General features: G+C 67.2%; 3 protein-coding genes across 10 annotated transcripts; 2 read left to right on the forward strand and 1 right to left on the reverse strand.

Moving 5' to 3' along the window:
• The first annotated feature begins 1311 nt into the window (after positions 1-1311).
• On the forward strand, positions 1312-6310 carry SLC35A2 (solute carrier family 35 member A2). Its single transcript, XM_068424681.1, has 5 exons — positions 1312-1391; positions 1947-2129; positions 2395-2546; positions 3071-3738; positions 5721-6310. Exons 1-5 carry the CDS (start codon positions 1337-1339, stop codon positions 5746-5748), a joined length of 1086 nt encoding a protein of 361 aa, XP_068280782.1. The 5' UTR covers positions 1312-1336; the 3' UTR covers positions 5749-6310.
• Positions 6311-6405: 95 nt separating this feature from the next.
• PORCN (porcupine O-acyltransferase) lies at positions 6406-12811 on the reverse strand. Of its 2 annotated transcripts, XM_068424673.1 has the most exons (13): positions 12522-12810; positions 11448-11640; positions 10124-10167; positions 9803-9990; positions 9161-9291; positions 9052-9066; positions 8586-8711; positions 8382-8482; positions 8202-8278; positions 8021-8084; positions 7664-7749; positions 7464-7574; positions 6406-6698 (listed from the first exon to the last, which is right to left on the reverse strand). In XM_068424673.1, the coding sequence occupies exons 1-13, from the start codon at positions 12655-12657 to the stop codon at positions 6597-6599; spliced, it is 1374 nt and encodes a 457-aa protein (XP_068280774.1). In that variant the 5' UTR covers positions 12658-12810; the 3' UTR covers positions 6406-6596. The 2 variants fall into 2 exon arrangements, with proteins under 2 accessions (XP_068280774.1, XP_068280773.1); XM_068424672.1 differs by lacking the exon at positions 7664-7749 and having other exon boundaries at positions 12522-12811.
• Positions 8150-18800, forward strand: CDK20 (cyclin dependent kinase 20). Of its 7 annotated transcripts, none has more exons than XM_068424674.1 (11): positions 8150-8695; positions 9061-9098; positions 9806-9883; positions 13070-13154; positions 13510-13623; positions 14290-14478; positions 15430-15554; positions 15630-15692; positions 15811-15934; positions 17726-17881; positions 18490-18800. In XM_068424674.1, the coding sequence occupies exons 3-11, from the start codon at positions 9861-9863 to the stop codon at positions 18715-18717; spliced, it is 1107 nt and encodes a 368-aa protein (XP_068280775.1). In that variant the 5' UTR covers positions 8150-8695; positions 9061-9098; positions 9806-9860; the 3' UTR covers positions 18718-18800. The 7 variants fall into 7 exon arrangements, with proteins under 7 accessions (XP_068280775.1, XP_068280776.1, XP_068280779.1 ...); XM_068424675.1 differs by having other exon boundaries at positions 8150-8499; XM_068424678.1 differs by lacking the exon at positions 9806-9883.
• Positions 18801-20218: the final 1418 nt, after the last annotated feature.

Here is a 20218-nt window from a genome sequence, read left to right on the forward strand (position 1 = left end):
GGATTAGGGGGGCCCTGGGGTGGGATTAGGGGGTTCTAGAGTGAGATCTTGGGGGTCGGGGCTGGGATTTGGGGGGTCCCAGGCGGGATCTGGGGTTCCTGGCTGGGATGAAGGGTCCCCTGGGGCAGCCCTACCATCATGTAGGGGTCCTCCACGAGGGGGTAGAAGAAGTCGGTGGTCTGCACGAGCGAGAGGCCCCCGTGGCGCAGGGGGATGACGCACGAGTCCAGGCCGATGCCTGGGGGGGGCACAGGGGACACCCCGAGGTCGCCCCCGCCCTTTGCCCCCTCAGGCCCCGCCCCCGCCCTTTGCCCCCCCGGTGCCCTTTGCCCCCGCCATGTCCCCCAGCCCCCCCCATGTGTGTGCCCCCCCTCCGCTGCCTCACCCAGCGCGGGGCCGCCCCCGCCGCCGCTCTCGGCCGCCTCGGGCCCTTCCCCCCCCGCCGCCGCCGCCGCCGCCGGGCGCTGCCGGTCCCCGAAGGCCGCGAGGAGCCGCAGCAGCGTCTCCTGCGGCACTTTGCACCCTCAGCCCCGCAGCTCCGCGAAGGCCGTGAGGCGCCAGCCCGGCTCCAGCCCCAGCGCCGCGGGCTCGAACGGCCGGTACCCGCCGGGGGCCGCCGCCGCCGCCATGGCCGTGGGGGGGGAGCCGGGCCGCGCCGCCATCTCGGGCTGCTTCCGGTGTGCGGCGGCGGGGGGGCGGGACTTCCGCTTTAAACACGGGGAAGGAGGGCGTGGCCGCTGGCGATTGGGTGAAAGGGGGGTAGGGGGAGGGAGCTGGGTGGAAGGGGGTGGGCGGGGATTGGGCGGGAAGGGGGAAGGGAGGCGGGGCGAGCGGGGATTGGTGGGTGGGATCGGGCGGGAAGGGGGAGGGAGGCGGGGCGAGCGAGGATTGGTGGGTGAGGGGGCGGAGGAGGGCGGGGATTGGGCGGTGGGTGGAAGGGGCCGGGCGGGGATTTGGGCGGGAAGGAGGTGGGGGCCGCCCTGAGGGAGTGTGGCGGGAAGGGCGCGAGGCGGCCGTTGGAAAAAACAGGGCGGGAAGGGCGCGAGGCGAGGCGCTGATTGGGCGGTTGGGCTAAAGGAGGCGGGGCGTAGAGGGAAGGGCGGGCCCTGATTGGTGGCCGGCGGAGCGGGGGGGATGGAATGATGCCCGTGGCGACCGCGCATGCGCCATGCCGGAGGCCTCCCGGGTCCTCCAGCGGCTCCTCTCTAGCCCGTGTGCCCGCTCTCTATGCTCCACCCCCCCCCCCCCGTCGCTCTGGGCGGTTCCCGCTCCGTGGCCGGAAGCGGATGTGACGCACAATGCGGAAGTGCCGCCCCGGAGCCGGGCGGGTGCCACCATGGCAGCGGTGGCGGCGGCGGGGGGCGGCGGCGGCGACTCGGGGCCGTCGGCAGGTGAGGGGGGGGCGAGGGCGGGGGGGATGGATGTGGGGCGGAGCGGGGGGCGGCGGTAGGGCAGAGTTGGGGGGCTGAAGGGGCCTATAGGGGAGAGTTGGGGGGCTGGGGGGGGCTATAGGGGGCTATAGGGCTGACTTGGGGGGCTATGGGGGACTATAGGGGAGAGTTGGGGGGCTGGGAGGGGCTATAGGGCACACCTGGGGGGCTGAGGGGGGCTATAGGGCTGACTTGGGGGGGTATGGGGGGCTATAGGGGAGGGTTGGGGGGCTGAGAGGGGCTATAGGGACCTATAGGGCTGACTTGGGGGGCTATGGGGGTCTATAGGGGAGAGTTGGGGGCTATAGGGCAGAGTTGGGGGGCTGGGAGGGGCTATAGGGGGCTATAGGGCTGACTTGGGGGGCTGTAGGGTGGATTTAAGGGGTGTGTGGGGGGTCTATGGGGTAGATGAGAGGCGCTGGGGGGGCTGTAGGGGAGGGCGGGGGGGAGTTGCTGTGGGGTGGGGTGTCCGTGGGGCAGTTATGGGGCAGCCCCACTGACGTCCCCCCCCCGCAGTGTCCCGGCGGGTGAAGTTCGCCAGCCTGGGGGTGCTGGTGCTGCAGAACGCGTCGCTGGTGCTGAGCATCCGCTACGTGCGGACGCTGCCCGGGGAGCGCTTCCTGCCCACCACGGCCGTCGTCATGGCCGAGGCGATGAAGGGCGGCGCCTGCCTCCTCCTCCTCCTCGTCCAGCACCGCGGTGAGAGCCGGGGGGGGGACGTGGGGGGACATGGGGGGCAGCTGGGGACACTGGGGGACATGGCGGGGGGACACATGGGGCACCTGCCACCTCCTTCTCCAGCACCACAGTGAGCACTGGGGACACTGGGGGGTGGTTGGGGACATCAGGGGGCCCCAGAGGATACAGGGAGGGGGGGTCAGTGGGGGGGAGATGGGGGGGACACGGGGGGGATGCGAGGGGACACGGCGGACACGCAGGTGACCCCGGGCGGTGGCACCCGCAGGCAGCGTGCGGCAGACGGCGGTGACGCTGCACGAGGCGGTGGTGGGACAGTTTGGGGACACGCTGCGCCTGGCCGTCCCCTCCCTCATCTACACCCTCCAGAACAACCTCCAGTACGTGGCCATCTCCAACCTGCCCGCGGCCACCTTCCAGGTGGGCACCCTGGGGATGCTTGGGGACACTTGGGGACCTCGGGGACACGGTGGCACATGGGGGACCCCACTGTCCTTTTCTCCAACCCCTGGGTGTGTCGGTGTCCCCATCTGCAACGTGGTGGTGGCCACGTCCCTGTGGTGGTGGCCACGTCCCTGTGGTGGTGGTCACGTCCTTGTGGTGGTGGCCACGTCCCTGTGGTGGTGGCCACGTCCCTGTGGTGGTGGCCACGTCCTTGATCTTGGCTCCATGGTGGTGTCCCCAACCCCACGTCCCCCACCCCGTGGCGGTGTCCCTGTGTCCCCATCTCCCTGTCACCATGGTGGTGGCCCTCACCCCATGCTGATGTTCCCATCCCCATGGGGGTGTCCCCATCCCCACGTCCTCGTGGTGGTCTCCATCCCCGCGTCCATGTCTCCGTCCCCACGTCCCCATGGTGTCCCCCATCCCCATGGTGTCCCCCACGTCCCTGTCCCCAGCCCCACGCCCCCCCCCCCCAGCTGACCCTGTCCCCCCCCCCCCAGGTCACCTACCAGCTGAAGATCCTCACCACCGCCCTCTTCTCCGTCCTGCTCCTGGGCACGTCCCTCTCCCGCCCGCAGTGGCTCTCCCTGGCCCTGCTCTTCGCCGGGGTGGCCCTGGTCCAGGCCGAGCAGGCCCGCCCCGCCCCCACCGCCGCCCCCCTCCCCCCCCAGAGCTACCCCCTGGGGCTGGTGGCCGTGGTGGCCTCCTGCCTGTCCTCGGGCTTCGCCGGCGTCTACTTCGAGCGGCTCCTCAAGACCACGGGCGGCTCCATCTGGCTGCGCAACGTCCAGCTGGGCGCCGTGGGCACGGCGCTGGGGCTGGCCGCCATGGTGGCCGCCGAGGGCTCCGCCGTGGCCGCTCTGGGCTTCTTCTACGGCTACAACCCGGCCGTGTGGGCTGTGGTGGTGAACCAGGCGGCCGGCGGGCTGCTGGTGGCCGTGGTGGTCCGTTACGCCGACAACATCCTGAAGGGCTTCGCCACCGCCCTCTCCATCGTGGCCTCCACCGCCGCCTCCGTCCACCTCTTCGGCTTCCGCCCGCGCGGGCCCTTCCTGGCCGGCACCGCCATGGTCCTGGCCGCCGTCTACCTCTACGGGCGCCCGGCGGCGGCGCGGCGGCGGGACGAGGTGGCCACGGGCGAGGGCCGGCAGCAGGAGGGCGGCGGCAAGTCAGTGGGGGCGTGGCGGGGGGGGGGGGGGGGGGGGGGGGGGGGGGGGGGGGGGGGCGTTAGGTGGTGGGGAGCCATTAAGGGTCATTAGATGGTGGAGGAACCTGGTGGGACTCATTAGGTGATGGTGGAGCCATCAGGGCTCATTAGGGGACATGGAGGTTCATTAGGTGGTGGAGGACCTGGTGGGGCTCGTTAGGTGGTGGAGAGTCATTAAGGGTCATTAGATGGTGGAGGAACCTGGTGGGGCTCATTAGGTGATGGTGGAGCCATCAGGGCTCGTTAGGGGACATGGAGGTTCATTAGGTGGTGGAGGACCTGGTGGGGCTCATTAGGTGGTGGAGAGTCATTAAGGGTCATTAGATGGTAGAGGAGCCTGGGGGGACTCATTAGGTGATGGTGGAGCCATCAGGGCTCGTTAGGTGAGGAGGAACCTGGTGGGGCTCATTAGGTGGTGGTGGAGCCATCAGGGCTCATTAGGGGACATGGAGGTTCATTAGGTGGTGGAGGACCTGGTGGGGCTCGTTAGGTGGTGGAGAGTCATTAAGGGTCATTAGATGGTGGAGGAACCTGGTGGGACTCATTAGGTGGTGGTGGAGCCATCAGGGCTCATTAGGGGACATGGAGGTTCATTAGGTGGTGGAGGACCTGGTGGGGCTCGTTAGGTGGTGGAGAGTCATTAAGGGTCATTAGATGGTGGAGGAACCTGGTGGGACTCATTAGGTGATGGTGGAGCCATCAGGGCTCATTAGGGGACATGGAGGTTCATTAGGTGGTGGAGCACCTGGTGGGGCTCGTTAGGTGGTGGAGAGTCATTAAGGGTCATTAGATGGTGGAGGAACCTGGTGGGACTCATTAGGTGATGGTGGAGCCATCAGGGCTCGTTAGGTGAGGAGGAACCTGGTGGGGCTCGTTAGGTGGTGGTAGAGCCATCAGAGCTCATTAGGGGACATGGAGGTTCGTTAGGTGAGGAGGGACCTGGTGGGGCTCGTTAGGTGGTGGAGAGTCATTAAGGGTCATTAGATGGTGGAGGAACCTGGTGGGACTCATTAGGTGATGGTGGAGCCATCAGGGCTCGTTAGGTGGTGGTGGAGCCATCAGGGCTCATTAGGGGACATGGAGGTTCATTAGGTGGTGGAGGACCTGGTGGGGCTCATTAGGTGGTGGAGGAGTCATCAGGGCTCGTTAGGTGATGGTGGAGGAACGTGATGGTGTTCATTAGTGATGGGGAGTCATTAAGGTTCATTAGGTGGTGGAGGGACCTGGTGGGGTTCGTTAGGGAACAGGGGACCTGGACATCCAGGTTCATTAGTGGTGGGGACTCATTAAGGGTCATGATGGGGTGGAGGAACCTGGTGAGGTTCGTTAGGTGGTCAGGTCAAGGTTAATTAGGTGATGGGACTCCAGGGCGCTCGTTAGGTGATGGTGGAGGAACCTGATGGGCTTCGTTAGGTGGTGGAGGACCCAGAGGTCAAAGGTTAATTAGGTGATGGGACGTTGACGAGGGACCCCGGGGGAGCTCGTTAGCGCTGGGGCCTCGTTAAGGTCAGAGCCTGAGGTGGGGGTTAACGAGGTGAGGGGGGGAGGGGCCCCCCGGGGTGGGGGAGGGGCCGGATGTACAGATTTTATAGGGGTGGGGGTGGGGGAGGGGCGGCGCGTTTCTAACCCCGGTTTGGGGCTAATAAAGGCGGATTTGGTTAACGGCCGCGTGCGGGGGGGGGGGGGGGGGGGGGGGCACTAACCCCACTAACGCCCCCGGGGGGGCCTGTAGTAGGGCCCCGCCCCCACTCTGGGTGCCCTAAAGACCCTCCCTGGGTGCCATAGGGACCCCCGGGGGGCACATAGGAGCCATAGGGACCCCCTGGGGCCGTATAGGATCTATAGGGACCCCCCAGGGCCATATAGGATCTATAGGGACCCCCGGGGGGCGTATAGGATCCGTAGGGCCGCCCTCAGCCCCGGGGTCTCTCTCTCTCTTGCAGGTCTCCCTCCAAGGACAAGGGCTCCTGATGGGATCCCCCTATGGGGGCCATATGGAGCCCCCCAGGCCCTATAGGGACCATATGGAACCCCCCCCGACCCTATAGAGATCATATAGCCCCTCCCTGATCCTATAGGGCCCATATGGACCCCCCCAGACCCTGTAGGGACCATATAGCCCCTCCCTGATTCTATAGGGCCCATATGGACCCCTCCAGGCCCTATAGGGCCCATATGGACCCCCAAGACCCTATAGGGCCCATATGGAGCCCCCAAGGCCCTATAGGGCCCATATGGAGCCCCCAGGTCCTATAGGGCCAATATGGACCACCCAGGCCCTATAGGGACCATATGGAGCCCCCCAGGTCCTATAGGGCCAATATGGACCACCCAGGCCTTATAGGGACCATATAGTCCCCCTAGGCCCTATAGGGACTATATAGCCCCTCGCTGACCCTATAGGGCCCATATGGACCCCCCCAGACCCTATAGCCCCCCCCCCCCCCCCCCCATGGGGCCCCGTGGCTCCTCCCCCACCCCAACCGCGTTTGCCGCCGATTTTTTCGGGTGAATTAAGACGATTTTGGTGAAGCCCCGAGAGCGTCTGTATGGGGGGGAACACACGCGCATGCGCCGCCCGGCCCCGCCCCCGCGCTCCCGTTGGCTGGAGGACAAGCCGCGAGCCGGAACCAGCGAGAGGAGCCTTTTATTGGGCCTAGAGCGGCCGCATGACGTCACTTCCGGCGCCGGGGAGGGCGATACCATAGAGTGGAGCCTCCGCGCGGCCTAGAAGGGCCCCAGGCGGGGGGCAGAGCGGCCTCTCGGTGGTACCCGCGGCTCCCAGTCGCTCCCAGTGGCTCCCAGTCGGTCCCAGTGGCTCAGCGCAGCAGGCGGGCGAGCGCCCAGCAGCCCAGCATCACCCAGTGACTGGCCCAGTGCAGCTCCGACCACTTGCGGATGGTGTAGGACATCCCGTAGCCCTGGGTGGGGGGACACAAGATGGCGGCGGCGCCCCCAACCCTCCGGGGGGGATTTGGGGGGGTTTGGGGTGAATTTGGGGTGAATTCAGGGGCTTTGAGGTGAATTCGGAGGTAACTGGGGAGATTTTGGGGTGAATTTAGGGGTTTGGGGTGAACTGGGGGGATTTTTGGGTTAATTTGGGGTTAATTTGGGGTTTTAGGGTGAATTTGGGGGATTTTGGGGCGAATTGGGAGGATTTGGGGGTGAAGTTGGGGTTTTTGGGTGAATTGGGAGGTTTTGGGGTGGATTTGGAGTTTTGGGACAAAGTTGGGATTTTGGGGTGAATTAGGGGGATTTTGGGATGAATTGGGGGTTTTTGGGGTGAATTGGGAGGGTTTTAGGGTGAATTTGGGGGATTTTGGGGTAAATTGGGAGGGTTTTGGGGTGAATTGGGGGTTTTTGGGGTAAATTGGGAGGGTTTTGGGGTAAATTGGGAGGGTTTTGGGGTGAATTGGGGGTTTTTGGGGTGAATTTGGGGGTTTTGGGGGTGAATTTCGGGGATTTTGGGGTAAATTGGGGGGATTTTGGGGTGAATTGGGGGTTTTGGGGGTGAATTGGGAGGTTTTTGGGGTGAATTAGGAGGTTTTGGGGGTAAATTTGGGGGTTTTGGGGTGATTTGGGGGGGTTTTGGGGTGAATTGGGAGGTTTTTGAGGTGAATTTGGGTTTTTTTGGGGTGAATTGGGGGATTTTAGGGTGAATTTGGGGGTTTTTGGGGTTCCCCCACCTGCTCCTCGACGGCGTCGTCGGCCTCGGCGTCGAAGAGGGCGCCCAGGTACGCGAGGTGGAAGAGGGTGAGGGCCCCCAGCGCCCCGTTCAGCGCCCGCACCCACAGCGCCTGCAGGGGGCGGTGCTTTGGGCTGTCACTGTCCCCGTGTCCCCCCCCCCATGTCCCCCCCGTGTCCCCCCCCCCCCCCGGGCGCTCACGTCCTTGTGGCGGTGGGCGCAGGCCGGGGGGCAGCGCTTGGAGAGGACGCAGGCGTCCAAGATGGCCGCCAGGCGCTGGCGCAGCACTGGGGGAGGGGCCAAAGGGGGCGGGGTCAGCGCCTGGCCACGCCCCCTCGCCACAGGCCCCGCCCACAACCACCACAGCCCCGCCCACCCACGCCAAGCCCCGCCCACATCCCTTAAACCCCGCCCACACCCACCAGGCCCCACCCACAACCCAATTTAGCCCCGCCCACGGCCCTTAAGCCCCGCCCACACCCCCTCTAGCCACGCCCCCTCCTGTAGCCACGCCCCCACCCCCTTAGCCACGCCCCCCCTTAAAGGACCGGCGCTCACCGTGCTCCACGTAGGTGATGAGGCCGAGAGAGAGGAGGACGGCGGCCAGGTGGAAGCTGAGACCCTGGGGGGGGGGGACATGGGGGGGTCAGGGGGTCTGGGGGGGGGGTCGGGGGGGTCTGGGGGGGGGTCTGGGGGGGTTGGGAGGGGGTCAGGGGGGTTTCGGGGGGGGGTCACTCACGTGGAGGAGGGCGCTGGCCGCGTAGGTGCCCAGCACGGCAGCGAAGGTGCCGAGGCGCCGGGCGGTCTGGAACACGTCTGGGTGCCCCCAGTTAGAACCAGTTAAAACCAGTCACGCCCCTTCCCCAGTACCCCCCCCCCACCTCCCAGTATCCCCCAGTATCCCCCAGCAGCCCCTCACAGGTGTGCAGCCAGCGGGACATGGGCAGGTTCCAGTTGGTGACGACGTCGGCCATGGAGCGCGGCAGCTCCACGCGCAGCGGCCGCGACACCGTCAGGTCCCTGCGGGGGGCGCTGTGGTGAGGCCCCGCCCCCTCCCGTAGCCCCGCCCCCTCCCTTAGCCCCGCCCCCCGCCCCAGGGCGCCCCCTGGAGGGCGTCTCTCACCAGCGCAGGTGGTCGTGGTGGCTGGTGGCCCCCGAGCCGGCCACGGTGGCCGTGGCCTCCGAGAGGAAAGCCACGAAGAAGTTGCTGAAGTGGAAGGAGAGGGCGCTCTCGTAGGCACGGAGCCACCTGGGGGGGGGACACGGGGGGGACATGGGGGGCGTGGGGGGGGGATTTGGGGGGTCACGGGGGGGGTTCGGGGGGGTATGAGGGGATTTAGGGGGGACATGGGGGGAATTGGGGGGGGTTTGGGGGAGGTATGAGGGGATTTGGGGGGGACACGAGGGGATTTGGGGGGGTAGGAGGGGATTTGGGGGGACATGGGGGGGATTTGGGGGGGGGGCACACACGTCAGTGCCCACCCCCACGTCCCCCCCAATGTCCCCACACCCCCCCCCCCCGTGTCCCCCCACCCCCCCTGTGCCCCCCAACCCCCCCCCCACCCCCCAAATTTCCCCCTCCCCCTCACCTGGCGAAGACGCTCCTGGGCGGCGTGGAGGGAAGCAGAGAGAGTCGGTGAGGGGGGGGGTCCTGGGGGGGGGGTTGGGGGTCCCGGGGGGGTTTGGGGGGGGTCTCACCATCGCAGGGCGGGGGTCCCGTAGAGGGGCACGAGGCAGGAGAAGAGGAAGGGCGCGAGGCAGGTGGAGAGCAGGAGGCAGAGCAGGGCCAGCCCCAGGCTGCGCAGCCCCTTCCGCGCCCACGCCGTGCTCTGGAGGAGGGGGGGGCAAAAAGGGGGGTCGGGGGGGGGGTCCCCAACGTCCTGACACCCCCCCACAGACCCCCAGATACCCCTGGGACCCCCACATCCCCCCCAGGGCCCCTCCAAAGCCTCCCCCCCCAAGTGCCCCCATAACCTGCCCATGTCTCTCAACAACCCCCCCAGTACCCCAAACCCCCCCCCCGGGACCCCCAAGGCCCCCCAGGACCCCGAAACACCCCCCACCTCCCCCCAAATCCCCCCAACACCCCCCAAATAGCCCCAAACCCCCCCAAATAGCCCCAAACCCCCCCAAATAACCCCAACTCCCCCCATACCCCCCCTCAGACCCCTCAACCCCCCCCTCAGCTCCCCCAAATCCCCACCTCCCCTCGAATATCCCCACCCCCCCCCAAATCCTCGCCAACACCCCCCAACCCCCCCAAATCCCCCCCACCTGCCCCCAAATCCCCCCAAAACCCCCCAAATCCCCCCACCTGCCCCCAACCCCCCCCCCCCGTACCAGGGGGGGCCCCTCCACGGCCCGCAGATACGCCCCGAAGGGCTCCCAGGGCCCGAAGATGACGGAGCCGGGCGAGCAGAGGTACCCCAGCACCTGGGCGGGGGTCGGCTCCGGACCCCCCCCGGGCCCCCCCCGGTCAAGGTCGAAGCCCAGCGACACGGCCTTCATGGCCACCACCATCTGCGCCCCTGTGGCCACCCCCCAAATCAGGGGGGGGGACCCCAAACAGGGGCCCTGCCCCTCTATCGAGGCACCTGGGGGGGGTCCCGGGGGGGCACAAAGGGGTTTTGGGGGTCCCAGGGGGTTTGGGGGGGGTCTCACCCCGCATCTTGTGCCAGGTCACGGTGTCCACCATGTGCAGCTCCCTGGGGGGGCTCCCAGTTACTCCCAGCCCATCCCAGTGCCCCCCCAGTTCCATCCCGTGGCTCCCAGTCCAGCCCCAGTCTCCCCTTCGAGGCTCTCTCTGTGCCTCCCAGTTACTCCCAGTGCCCCCAATCCCCCTCCCAGTTACCTCTAGCACCCCACCAGTGCCTCCCAGTCCCCCCCACTACCCCCAACTCCCGTCCCACCTCCCCCAATACCCCTCCCAGTGCTCCCAGTGCCGCCCAGCTCCCCCAATCCCCCGCACAGCTCCCCCAATGCCCCCCAATCCCCCTCCCAGTCCCCTCCCAGTGCTCCCAGTCGCCCCAATCCCCCTCCCAGCTCCCCCAGACCCCCCAATCCCCTTCCCAGCCCCCCCAATCTCCTCCCACCCCCTCCCAGTCCCCCCCAGCTCCCCTCCCAGTGCTCCCAGCTCCCCCAATCCGCCTCCCAGTGCCCCCCAGTGCCCCCAATCCCCCTCTCAGCACCCCCAGTCCTCCCCAATCTCCCCCAATCCCCCTCCCAGTGCCCTCCCAGTGCTCCCAGTCCCCCCCAATCTCCCCCCCAGCCCCCCCAATCCCCCTCCCAGCTCCCCCAGCTCCCCTCTCAGTGCTCCATTCCCCCCCAATCCCCCTCCCAGCACCCCTAATCCCCCTCCCAGTCCCCTCCCAGTCCCCCCAATCCCCCTCCCAGCTCCCCCAGTCCCCCCAATCCCCTTCCCAGCCCCCCCAATCTCCTCCCACCCCCTCCCAGTCCCCCCCAGCTCCCCTCCCAGTGCTCCCAGCTCCCCCAATCCCCCTCCCAGTGCCCCCCAGTGCCCCCAATCCCCCTCTCAGCACCCCCAGTCCTCCCCAATCTCCCCCAATCCCCCTCCCAGTGCCCTCCCAGTGCTCCCAGTCCCCTCCAATCTCCCCCCCAATCCCCCTCCCAGCTCCCCCAATCCCCTCCCACCCCCCTCCCAGTGCTCCCAGTCCACCCCCAGCTCCTCCAACTCCCCTCCCAGCACCCCCAATCCCCCTCCCACCTCCCCCAATGCCCCCCAATCCCCCTCCCAGTGTCCTCCCAGTGCTCCCAGTCCCCCCCAATCCCCCTCCCAGCCTCCCCAATCTCCCCCAATCCCCCTCCCAGCTCCCCCAGCTCCCCTCCCAGTGCTCCCAGTCCCCCCCAATCCCCCTCCCAGCCCCCCCAATCTCCCCCAATCCCCCTCCCAGCTCCCCCAGCTCCCCTCCCAGTGCTCCCAGTCCCCCCCAATCCCCCTCCCACCCCCTCCCAGTCCCCCCCGTACCCCATGAGCAGGTAGCTGAGGGCGGCCAGGGCCAGGCAGGGCCCGCGGTGGGCGCGCGCCCGGCTCAGGCGCAGGGTGCCGGCGCAGAGGGCCCCCAGCAGCGCCACCCACAGCGCCTGCGCCCCGAAGAAGTGGTGCAGGGCCAGGAGCCCCCCGGCCACTGCCCCCGCGTGCTTCCCCCCCCGCGGCACCGCTGGGGGCGGGGGGGGTCAGTGGGTGGGACCCCCATGGGGTGGGGGGGAGGGGCTGGGGCACCCCCAGGGGGCTGAGGCACCCCCCAAACCCCTGGGTGTCCCCCAGACCCCTGGGTGCCCCCCAAACTCCTGCCCCCCCCCCGACCCCTGGGTGCCCCCCCAGACCCCCGGATGACCCCCAGACCCCTGGGTGCCCCCAGACCCCTGGGTATCCCCCCAAACTCCTGCCCCCCCCTCCCAGACCCCTGGGTGCCCCCCCAAACTCCTGATCTCCCCCCCAGACCCCTGGGTGCCCCCAGACCCCTGGGTGCCCCCCCAGACCCCCGGATGACCCCCAGACCCCTGGGTGCCCCCCAGACCCTTGGGTGCCCTGCCAAGCTCCTGCCCCCCCCCAGACCCCTGTGTGCCCCCCCAAACCCCTGACCCCCCCCAGGCCCCTGGGTGTCCCCCCAAACCCCTGCCCCCCCCCAGACCCCTGGGTGTCCCCCCAGACCCCTGGGTGCCCCCAGACTGCATGTGCCCCTCCAAACTCCTGTTCCCCCCCAGGACCCCTGTATGCCCCCCAAGACCCTTGGGTGCCCCACCAAGCTCCTGCCCCCCCCCCCCCCGACCCCTGGGTGCCCCCCCAAACTCCTGATCTCCCCCCCAGACCCCTGAATGCGCCCCCAGACCCCTGGGTGCCCCCAGACCCCTGGGTGCCCCCCAAACTCCTGCCCCCCCCAGACCCCTGGGTGTCCCCCCAAACTCCTGACCCCCCCAATATCTGGGTCCCCCCAAACTCCTGGATCTCCCCACCCATACCCGGGTCCCCCCAGCTCCCACCCCCCCCGATCCCCCTCCCAGCTCCCCCAGCCCCCCCCCCCCGAGCCCCCCCACTCACGCAGCCGGTGCAGCAGCCGCGCCCCGAGGCAGAGCAGCAGCAGCGGCCAGAGCTGGGCCAGGCCCTGCCGCGCCGTCGGCACCACGCACCCGGGCACCACCTGGGCCGCGAACTCCCGCGGCGGCAGCGCCGCCATCCCGGGGCTGGGGCGGGGGGACACGGGACACACAAACGGGGCCGCGGGGACCCCCCACCCCGGGCCCGATCGCGGCCGGCGCCTGACGGTGGAGGGGGGGGAGAAGCGCGGCCGCCGCCGGCCTGAGGGGAAGGGGGCGGGGCTTTCCCCCTCCACCAATCACCGCCCGCTCTTCCAGCCCGCGCACGGCCATCGGCCAATGGGAGGCGGCGCGGCCTGAATGGCGGCGGGGGGGCGGGCCCTGCGTTGCTAGGGGCGGGGCTTGGTTGTTAGGGGCGGGGCCTGGTTGCCAGGGGCCACCAGGTACCCGAGGGGAGGGGGCGCCGCCGCGGTGCATTGTGGGCCATGGGGGGGTCGGTCCTCCAGCATCCCACAATGCCCCGCTCCACTTCCGCGTCGTTTCTGTTTCCAGTACGACCAGTATGGACCAGTACATCGTGCTGGGCCGCATCGGGGAGGGGGCGCACGGCGTCGTGTTCAAGGCCAAGGACAGAGAGGTGGGGAGCGGGGGTGGGGGAGGGCTGGGGGCGTTTTGAGCGATCTGGGGCCTTTTGGGGGTGTTTTGGGCCTTTTGGGGGGGTTTTGGGGGGGTTTTGGGCCTATTTGGGGGGGTGTGGGGGCGTTTTTGGGGTGTTTTGGGTGGGTTTAGGGCCTTTTGGGGCGTCTGGGGGCGTTTGGGGGGGTCTGGGGGCGTTTGGGGGGGGCTTTGGGCCTGGGGGGCCTGTGGGTGAGGCCTGAAGGCCTGTAGGCCCTGGGGGACCCCCCCCAAGGACACTTGGGGCCTGTTTTGGGGGGGCTCTGGGGGTTTGGGGACCCCCCCAAAACACTGATGTCCCCCCCCCACCCCCGCAGACGGGGGAGCTGGTGGCCCTGAAGAAGGTCCCGCTGCGGCGCCCCGAGGAGGGGCTGCCCCCCCACACGCTGCGCGAGATCAAGGCCCTCAGGGAGATGGAGGAGCACCCCCACGTGAGTGTGGGGGGACCCCAGATGTTGGGGACCCCCCAGATGTTGAGGGCCTCCCACAGATGTTGAGGATCTCCCCCAGATGTTGGGGAACCACCCAGATGTTGATGACCTCCCCCAAATTTTGTGTCCCCCCCCATTTTGGGGTCTCTCCAGATGTTAAGGACCTCCGGCAGATATTGAGGACCTCCCCCAGATGTTGGGGCCCTCCCCTGATTTTGGGGACTCCCCAGATGTTGGGAACTCTCCATGTTGGGGTTCTCCAGATGTTGGAGACCCCCAGATGTTGTAGACCCCCAGATGTTGAGAACCTCCCCCAGATTTTGCCGTGCCCCCCCCGATTTTGGTGACTCCCCAGATGTTGGGAACCCCCCAAAATGCTGCGGTTCTCCTCCAGATGTTGACGTCCTCCCCCAGATGTTGGGGTTCTCCACCAGTTTTTGGGGTCCCCCAGATGTTAAGGGCCCCCCCAGATGTTGAGGATTTCCCCCAGATGTTGGAGGGCCCCCCCAGTGTTGGAGACCCCCCAGATGTTGAGGACCCCCCCAAATTTTGCCAACCCCCCCCCCCCCCAATTTTGGGGTCTCACGAGATGTTTTGGGTCTCCCCAGATGTTGGGGCCCCCCCAGATGTTGCCCCCCCCCCAGATCAGGGTGTCCCCCCCCCCAGGTGGTCCGTCTCCGCGCCGCCTTCGCCCAGGGTCCCGCCGTCGTCTTGGCCTTCGACTACCTGGTGGGCGACTTGGGGGGGCTCCTGCGGGTCACCCCGACCCCCCTGACCCCCCCCCGCATCCGGGCGCTGCTGGCCATGACCTTGAGGGGCCTCGGGCACTGCCACCACCAGCGCATCCTGCACCGGGTGAGCGGGGGGGGGCCCGAATGGGGGGGGGTCTCCAAGGTCATGGGGGTCCCAGGGGTCTGGGGGGGGCCCCAAGGTCATGGGGTGACCCACAGGGATGTTGGGGGGGGGTCCCAGGGGTTTGGGGGGGGCCCCAGGAGTTTGGGGGAGGGTCCCTAAGGTGTAGGGGGGGTCCAGGGGTCTGGGGGGGGGCCTAAACATTTGGGGCGTGACCCCCAGGGATGTTGGGGGGGGGGGTCTCAGGGGTCTGGGGGGGACCCCAAGGTCATGGGGTGACCCCCAGGGATGTTGGGGGGGGGTCCCAGGGGTTTGGGGGGGGTTCCAGGGGTCTGGGGGGGACCCCAAGGTCTGGGGGGGTCCCAGGGGTCTGGGGGGGTCCCAGGGATTTGGGGGGGGTCCCAGGGATGTTGGGGTCCCCCAGGGGTGGGGGGGGGGTCCCAGGGATGTTGGGGGGACCCTCAGGGATTTGGGGGGGGTCTCAGGGGTTTAGGGGGGGTCGCAGGGGTCTGGGGGGGACCCCAAGGTCTAGGAGGACCTCCAGGGATGTTGGGGGGGGGGTCCCAGCCATTAGGGGGGGGGGGCCCAGGGATGTTGGGAGCCCCCCACCCATTTGGGGGGGGTCCCAGGGATTTGGGGGGGGTCCCAGGGATGTTGGGGTCCCCCAGGGGTGGGGGGGGTGTCCCAGGGATGTTGGGGACCCCCAGGGATTTGGGGGGGGGTCCCAGGGGTTTAGGGGGGGTCCCAGGGGTCTGGGGGGGACCCCAAGGTCTAGGGGGACCTCCAGGGATGTTGGGGGGGGTCCCAGCTGTTGGGGGGGGCGTCCCAGTGACGTTAGGAGCCCCCCACCCATTTGGGGGGGGTCCCAGGGATTTGGGGGGGTCCCAGGGATTTGGGGGGGGGTCCCAGGGGTGTTGGGAGCCCCCCACCCATTCAGGGTCCCCCCCCCCCCAGGACCTGAAGCCGGCCAACCTGCTGCTGGACGCGCGGGGCCGCCTGCGCCTGGGGGACTTCGGGCTGGCCCGCGTGCTGGCCACCCCCCCCCGCGCCCGCCCCTACAGCCACCAGGTGGCCACCAGGTAGCCCAACCCCCGCCCCTGACCCCCTCCCCACCCCCCCAAGCGCCCCCCCCCCAACTGACCCCCCCCTTACAGGTGGTACCGCGCCCCCGAGCTGCTCTACGGCGCCCGGCGCTACGACGAGGGGGTGGATCTGTGGTGGGTGTCACGGCGGGGGGGGGGACATGGGGGGGGTCCCCTGTGCCCTGTCCCCCCCCCCCCCCAGACCCCTGGGGACCCCCTGGGACCCCCCCCCAATAACGGGTGCCCCCCCCAGGGCGGTGGGGTGCATCTTCGGGGAGCTCTGGAACCTGTCGCCGCTGTTCCCCGGCGACAACGACCTGGAGCAGCTGGGCTGGGTGGTGCGGGCCCTGGGCACGCCCAGCCCCGGCGGGTGGCCGGTGGGCACTGGGGGGGACTGGGAGGGACTGGGAGGGAGTGGGAGGGAGTGGGGGGGACTGGGAGGGAGTGGGGGGAGGTTGGAGGGGATTGAGGGGGACTGGGGGGGGCTGGGAGGGGTTGGGGGGGATTGGGAGGCACTGGGAGAGGACTGGGGGGGGACTGGGGGGTACTGGGAGGGAGTGGGGGGCACTGGTAGGGATTGGGAGGGGACTGGGAGAGATTGAGGGGCATTGGGAGGGAGTGGGAGGGGATTGGGAGGGACTGGGGGGGGCACTGGGAGGGGATTGGGGGGCACTGGGAGGGACTGGGGGGGGTTGGGAGGGACTGGGGGGATTGGGGGGGAGTGGGGGGCACTGGGAGGGGATTGGGGGGGGATTGAGGGGGACTGGGAGGGATTTGGGGGGGATTGGGAGGGATTGGGGGGCACTGGGAGGCACTGGGAGAGGACTGGGGGGCACTGGGAGGGAGTGGGGGGCACTGGGAGGGATTGGGAGGGGACTGGGAGAGATTGAGGGGCACTGGGAGGGACTGGGAGGGAACTGGGAGGGACAGGAAGGGATTGGGGGGCACTGGGAGGGATTCGGAGGGGATTGGGAGGGACTGGGGGGGAATTGGGAGGGAGTGGGGGGGATTGGGGGGCACTGGGAGGGGATTGGGGGGCACTGGGAGGGATTGGGGGGGACTGGGAGGGGACTGGGGGCACTGGGGGGGGACTGGGAGGGGACTGGGAGGGGATTGGGGGGCACTGGGATGGATTGGGAGGCACTGAGTGAGGACTGGGGGGCACTGGGAGGGACTGGGAGAGGACTGGGAGGCATTGGGAGTCACTGGGAAAGGTTGAGGGGGACTCGGGGACACTGGGAGGATACTGGGAGTCACTGGGAGGGGACTGGGAGGCACTGGGAGGGGACTGGGAGGGGATACTGGGAAATCATCAAAACGTGTTGGGGATTACTGGGATGGTCCTGGGGAGTGTTTGGGGACACTGGGGGGCTACTGGGGGATACTGGGATGATTCTAAGGAGCATTTGGCATTACTGGGGGACCACTGGGAGATACTGGGGCGTACTGGGAGATATGGGGGGTTACTGGGAGATACTGGGAAATCGTTCAAACGCGTTGGGGGATACTGGGCTGGTCCTAGGAAGCGTTTGGCGTTGCCGGGGGGTCTCCTGGGCCATACTGGGAGTCCCTGGGCCATATTGGGAGGCACTGGGAGATACTGCGACCTACTGGGAGATGCTGGAGGTTACTGGGAGATACTGGGGGTTATTGGGAGATACTGGGGGTTACTGGGAGATACTGGGAAACCTTTTAATCACGTTGGGGGCTACTGGGCTGGTTCTAGGGAGTGTTTGGGGATACTGGGGGCCTACTGGGAGATACTGGGGCCTACTGAGAAATACTGGGGTCTACTGGGGGATAATGGGAGTTACTGAGAGATACTGGGGCCTACTGAGACATACTGGGGCCTACTGGGGGATACTGGAGCTTACTGGGAGATACTGGGGCCTACTGAGAGATACTGGGGCCTACTGGGGGATACTGGGGCCTACTGGGGGATACTGGGGGCTACTGGGAGATACTGGGGGATACTGGGAGATACTGGAGTCTACTAGCAGATACTGGGACCTACTGGGGGATACTGGGGGTTACTGGAAGATACTGGGAAACCGTTGAGATGCATTGGGGGATACTGGGCTGGTCCTGGGGAGTGTTTGGCGTTGCCGGGGGGGTCACTGGGCCGTACTGGGAGGCACTGGGAGTCACTGGGCCGTACTGGGGGGCAGGAGCTGGCGGATCTCCCCGACTACCCCAAGGTGCGGTTCCGGCGGCACCCGCCGGCGCCGCTGGAGCAGCTGGTGCCCGAGGCCCCCCCGGCCGCCCTCGACCTGCTGCGCCGCTTCCTGCGCTACCCCCCGGGCCGCCGCCTGCGCGCCCACCAGGTGGGGGCCCAAAAATGGGGGGGGGGGTCCCCAAAAATTGGGGGGGGGTCCCAAGAAATTGGGGGGGGTCTCAAGCATCCAAGGGGGCACCCAGGTGTGGGGAAGGGGCACCCAGTTGGCCACGGGGGCACCCAGGACACTTGGGGGGGCACCCATGGGGTCCCCAGTGCCTGGGGGGGGGGTCCTAAGAATTTGGGGGGGGTCCCAAGAATTTGGGGGGGGGTCCCAAGAAATTGGGGGGGGGTCCCAAGCATCCAGGGGGGCACCCAGGTGTGGGGAAGGGGCACCCAGTTGGCCACGGGGGCACCCAGGACACTTGGGGGGGCACCCATGGGGTCCCTGGTGCCTGGGGGGGGGGGTCCCAAGAATTGGGGGGGGGGTCTCAAGATTTGGGGGGGGGGTCCCGAAGAATTTGGGGGGGGGGTCCCAAGCATCCAGGGGGGGCACCCAGGTGTTTAGGGGGGGTCCTGGGGGTAGGGGAGGAGTGTTAGGGGTGCTGGGGGGGGGTCCCAGGTGGGTGGTGGGGGGGGCTTTTGGGGGCACCCAGGAATTTGGGGGGGGGTCCTGGGGGGTCTGGGGCCCCTGTGACCCCCCCCCCCCTCCCCCAGGCCCTGCTGCACCCCTACTTCTTCGGCCCCATGGAGCTGCCCCCCCCGCCCCCGCCCCCCAGGGGGTCCCGGCCCCCCCCCCGACTTCACCCTCGCCACCCCCCCGCTGCCCCCCCCCAGCGCCCTGGGGCCCCCCGCGCCGGGGGGCACCCGCTGACCCCCCCCCACCCCCCCCGCACACCGAAACGGGGCAGAAACGGCGAAAACGGTGAAAATGGCCATTTTTGAACGCGGAAACGACGAGTTTGAGGCCAAAAACGAGGATTTTGGGGCTGCCGAGAGGGTGAAAACTGGGCGGTTTGAGCCCAAAGCTGAGGTGAGTTGGGGGGGGTTTTGGGGTGAAAAGGGGTGATTTTGGGGTGAAAAAGGCAAGTTTGGGGATCGAAAAGCGCAATTTTGGGCTGAAATTCACAATTTGGCACCAAAAATGTGGATTTTCGACCAAAAAATTTGAATTTGAGACTGAAAATCTCCATTTTTGTACCTAAAAAGGCGAATTCGGTGCCAAAAATTGTCAATTTCGGGTCTAAAATCCCCAATTTGGTGCCAAAAATCCCCAATTTGGGGCTGAAAAACCTAATTTTGGGCTGAAAAAAAACAACTTTGGGCTGAAAAAGCCAATTTTGGGGTTGAAAACCCTGTTTTTGGGGGTCCCAACTGAATCTCTCCCTTGAAAATGCCAAATTGGGGCTGAAAATCCCCAATTTGATGCCAAAAATGTGGATTTTGGACCAAAAAAACCTGAATTTGAGGCTGAAAACCTCCACTTTTGCACCCAAAAAAGTGAATTTGGTGCCAAAAATTGTCAATTTTGTGCCGAAAATCCCCAATTTAGAGCAGAAAATCCCCAATTTGGGGCTGAAAATGCTGAATTTTGGGTTGAAAATTCCCAATTTGGTGCCAAAAATCCCCATTTTGAGGCTGAAAGTGCTGGAGTTTGGGTTGAAAATCCCCAATTTTGGGCCAAAAATTCTGAATTCTGGGTTGAAAATCCCCAATTTGGGGCTGAAAGTGCTGCATTTTGGGTTGAAAATTCCCAATTTGGTGCAGAAAATCCCCAATTTGGTGCCAAAAATCCCCATTTTGAGGCTGAAAGTGCTGGAGTTTGGGTTGAAAATCCCCAATTTGGTGCCAAAAATCCTCAATTTGGGGCTGAAAATGCCGAATTTTGTGCTGAGAACCCTCAATTTCGCTCCAAAAATCCCCAATTTTGGTCAAAAGCCACAATTTTACCTCGAAAATCCTTAATTTTGCCCTGAAAACGCTGAATTTTGGCCCCAAACCGCCGCGTTTCGCCCCCAAACCCCCCGGTTTTGCCCCGACCCCCCCCAGTTCCGGGCGCTCGGCCCCGGGGCGCGCGGGGGGGGCTGTTTACGTAGGACCTACCCTAAAGGATGCCCCCCCCCCCCGCCCTGCCCGGGGCTGATAAGGCGCCTTCGGGGAATTTGGGGGTGGGGAGGGGTGGGGGGGGGGGCACCCCGACTGCTGCGTCCCCACGGTGGGGGGGGGGTGACCCGGATGTCTGGGCCCCCCCCGCCCCACCCTGTCCCCCCCCCAACCCCAACCGCCGCCGGCCCCCGGCATCAGATAAACCCTTATCAGGAGCCGCCAGCCCCGGGGGCCGTTACTGCCCCGGGGGGGGGGCACGGGGGGGGGCCCAAAGCACCATGGACCCATGTATCAGGGTGCCCCCACCCCCCACTGCAGACCCCCCCCCAAATAGGGACCC

The sequence above is a fragment of the Nyctibius grandis genome, unplaced genomic scaffold (genome assembly GCF_013368605.1).
Source record: "Nyctibius grandis isolate bNycGra1 unplaced genomic scaffold, bNycGra1.pri scaffold_168_arrow_ctg1, whole genome shotgun sequence".
In the NCBI taxonomy this organism is placed as follows: Eukaryota; Metazoa; Chordata; class Aves; order Nyctibiiformes; family Nyctibiidae; genus Nyctibius; species Nyctibius grandis.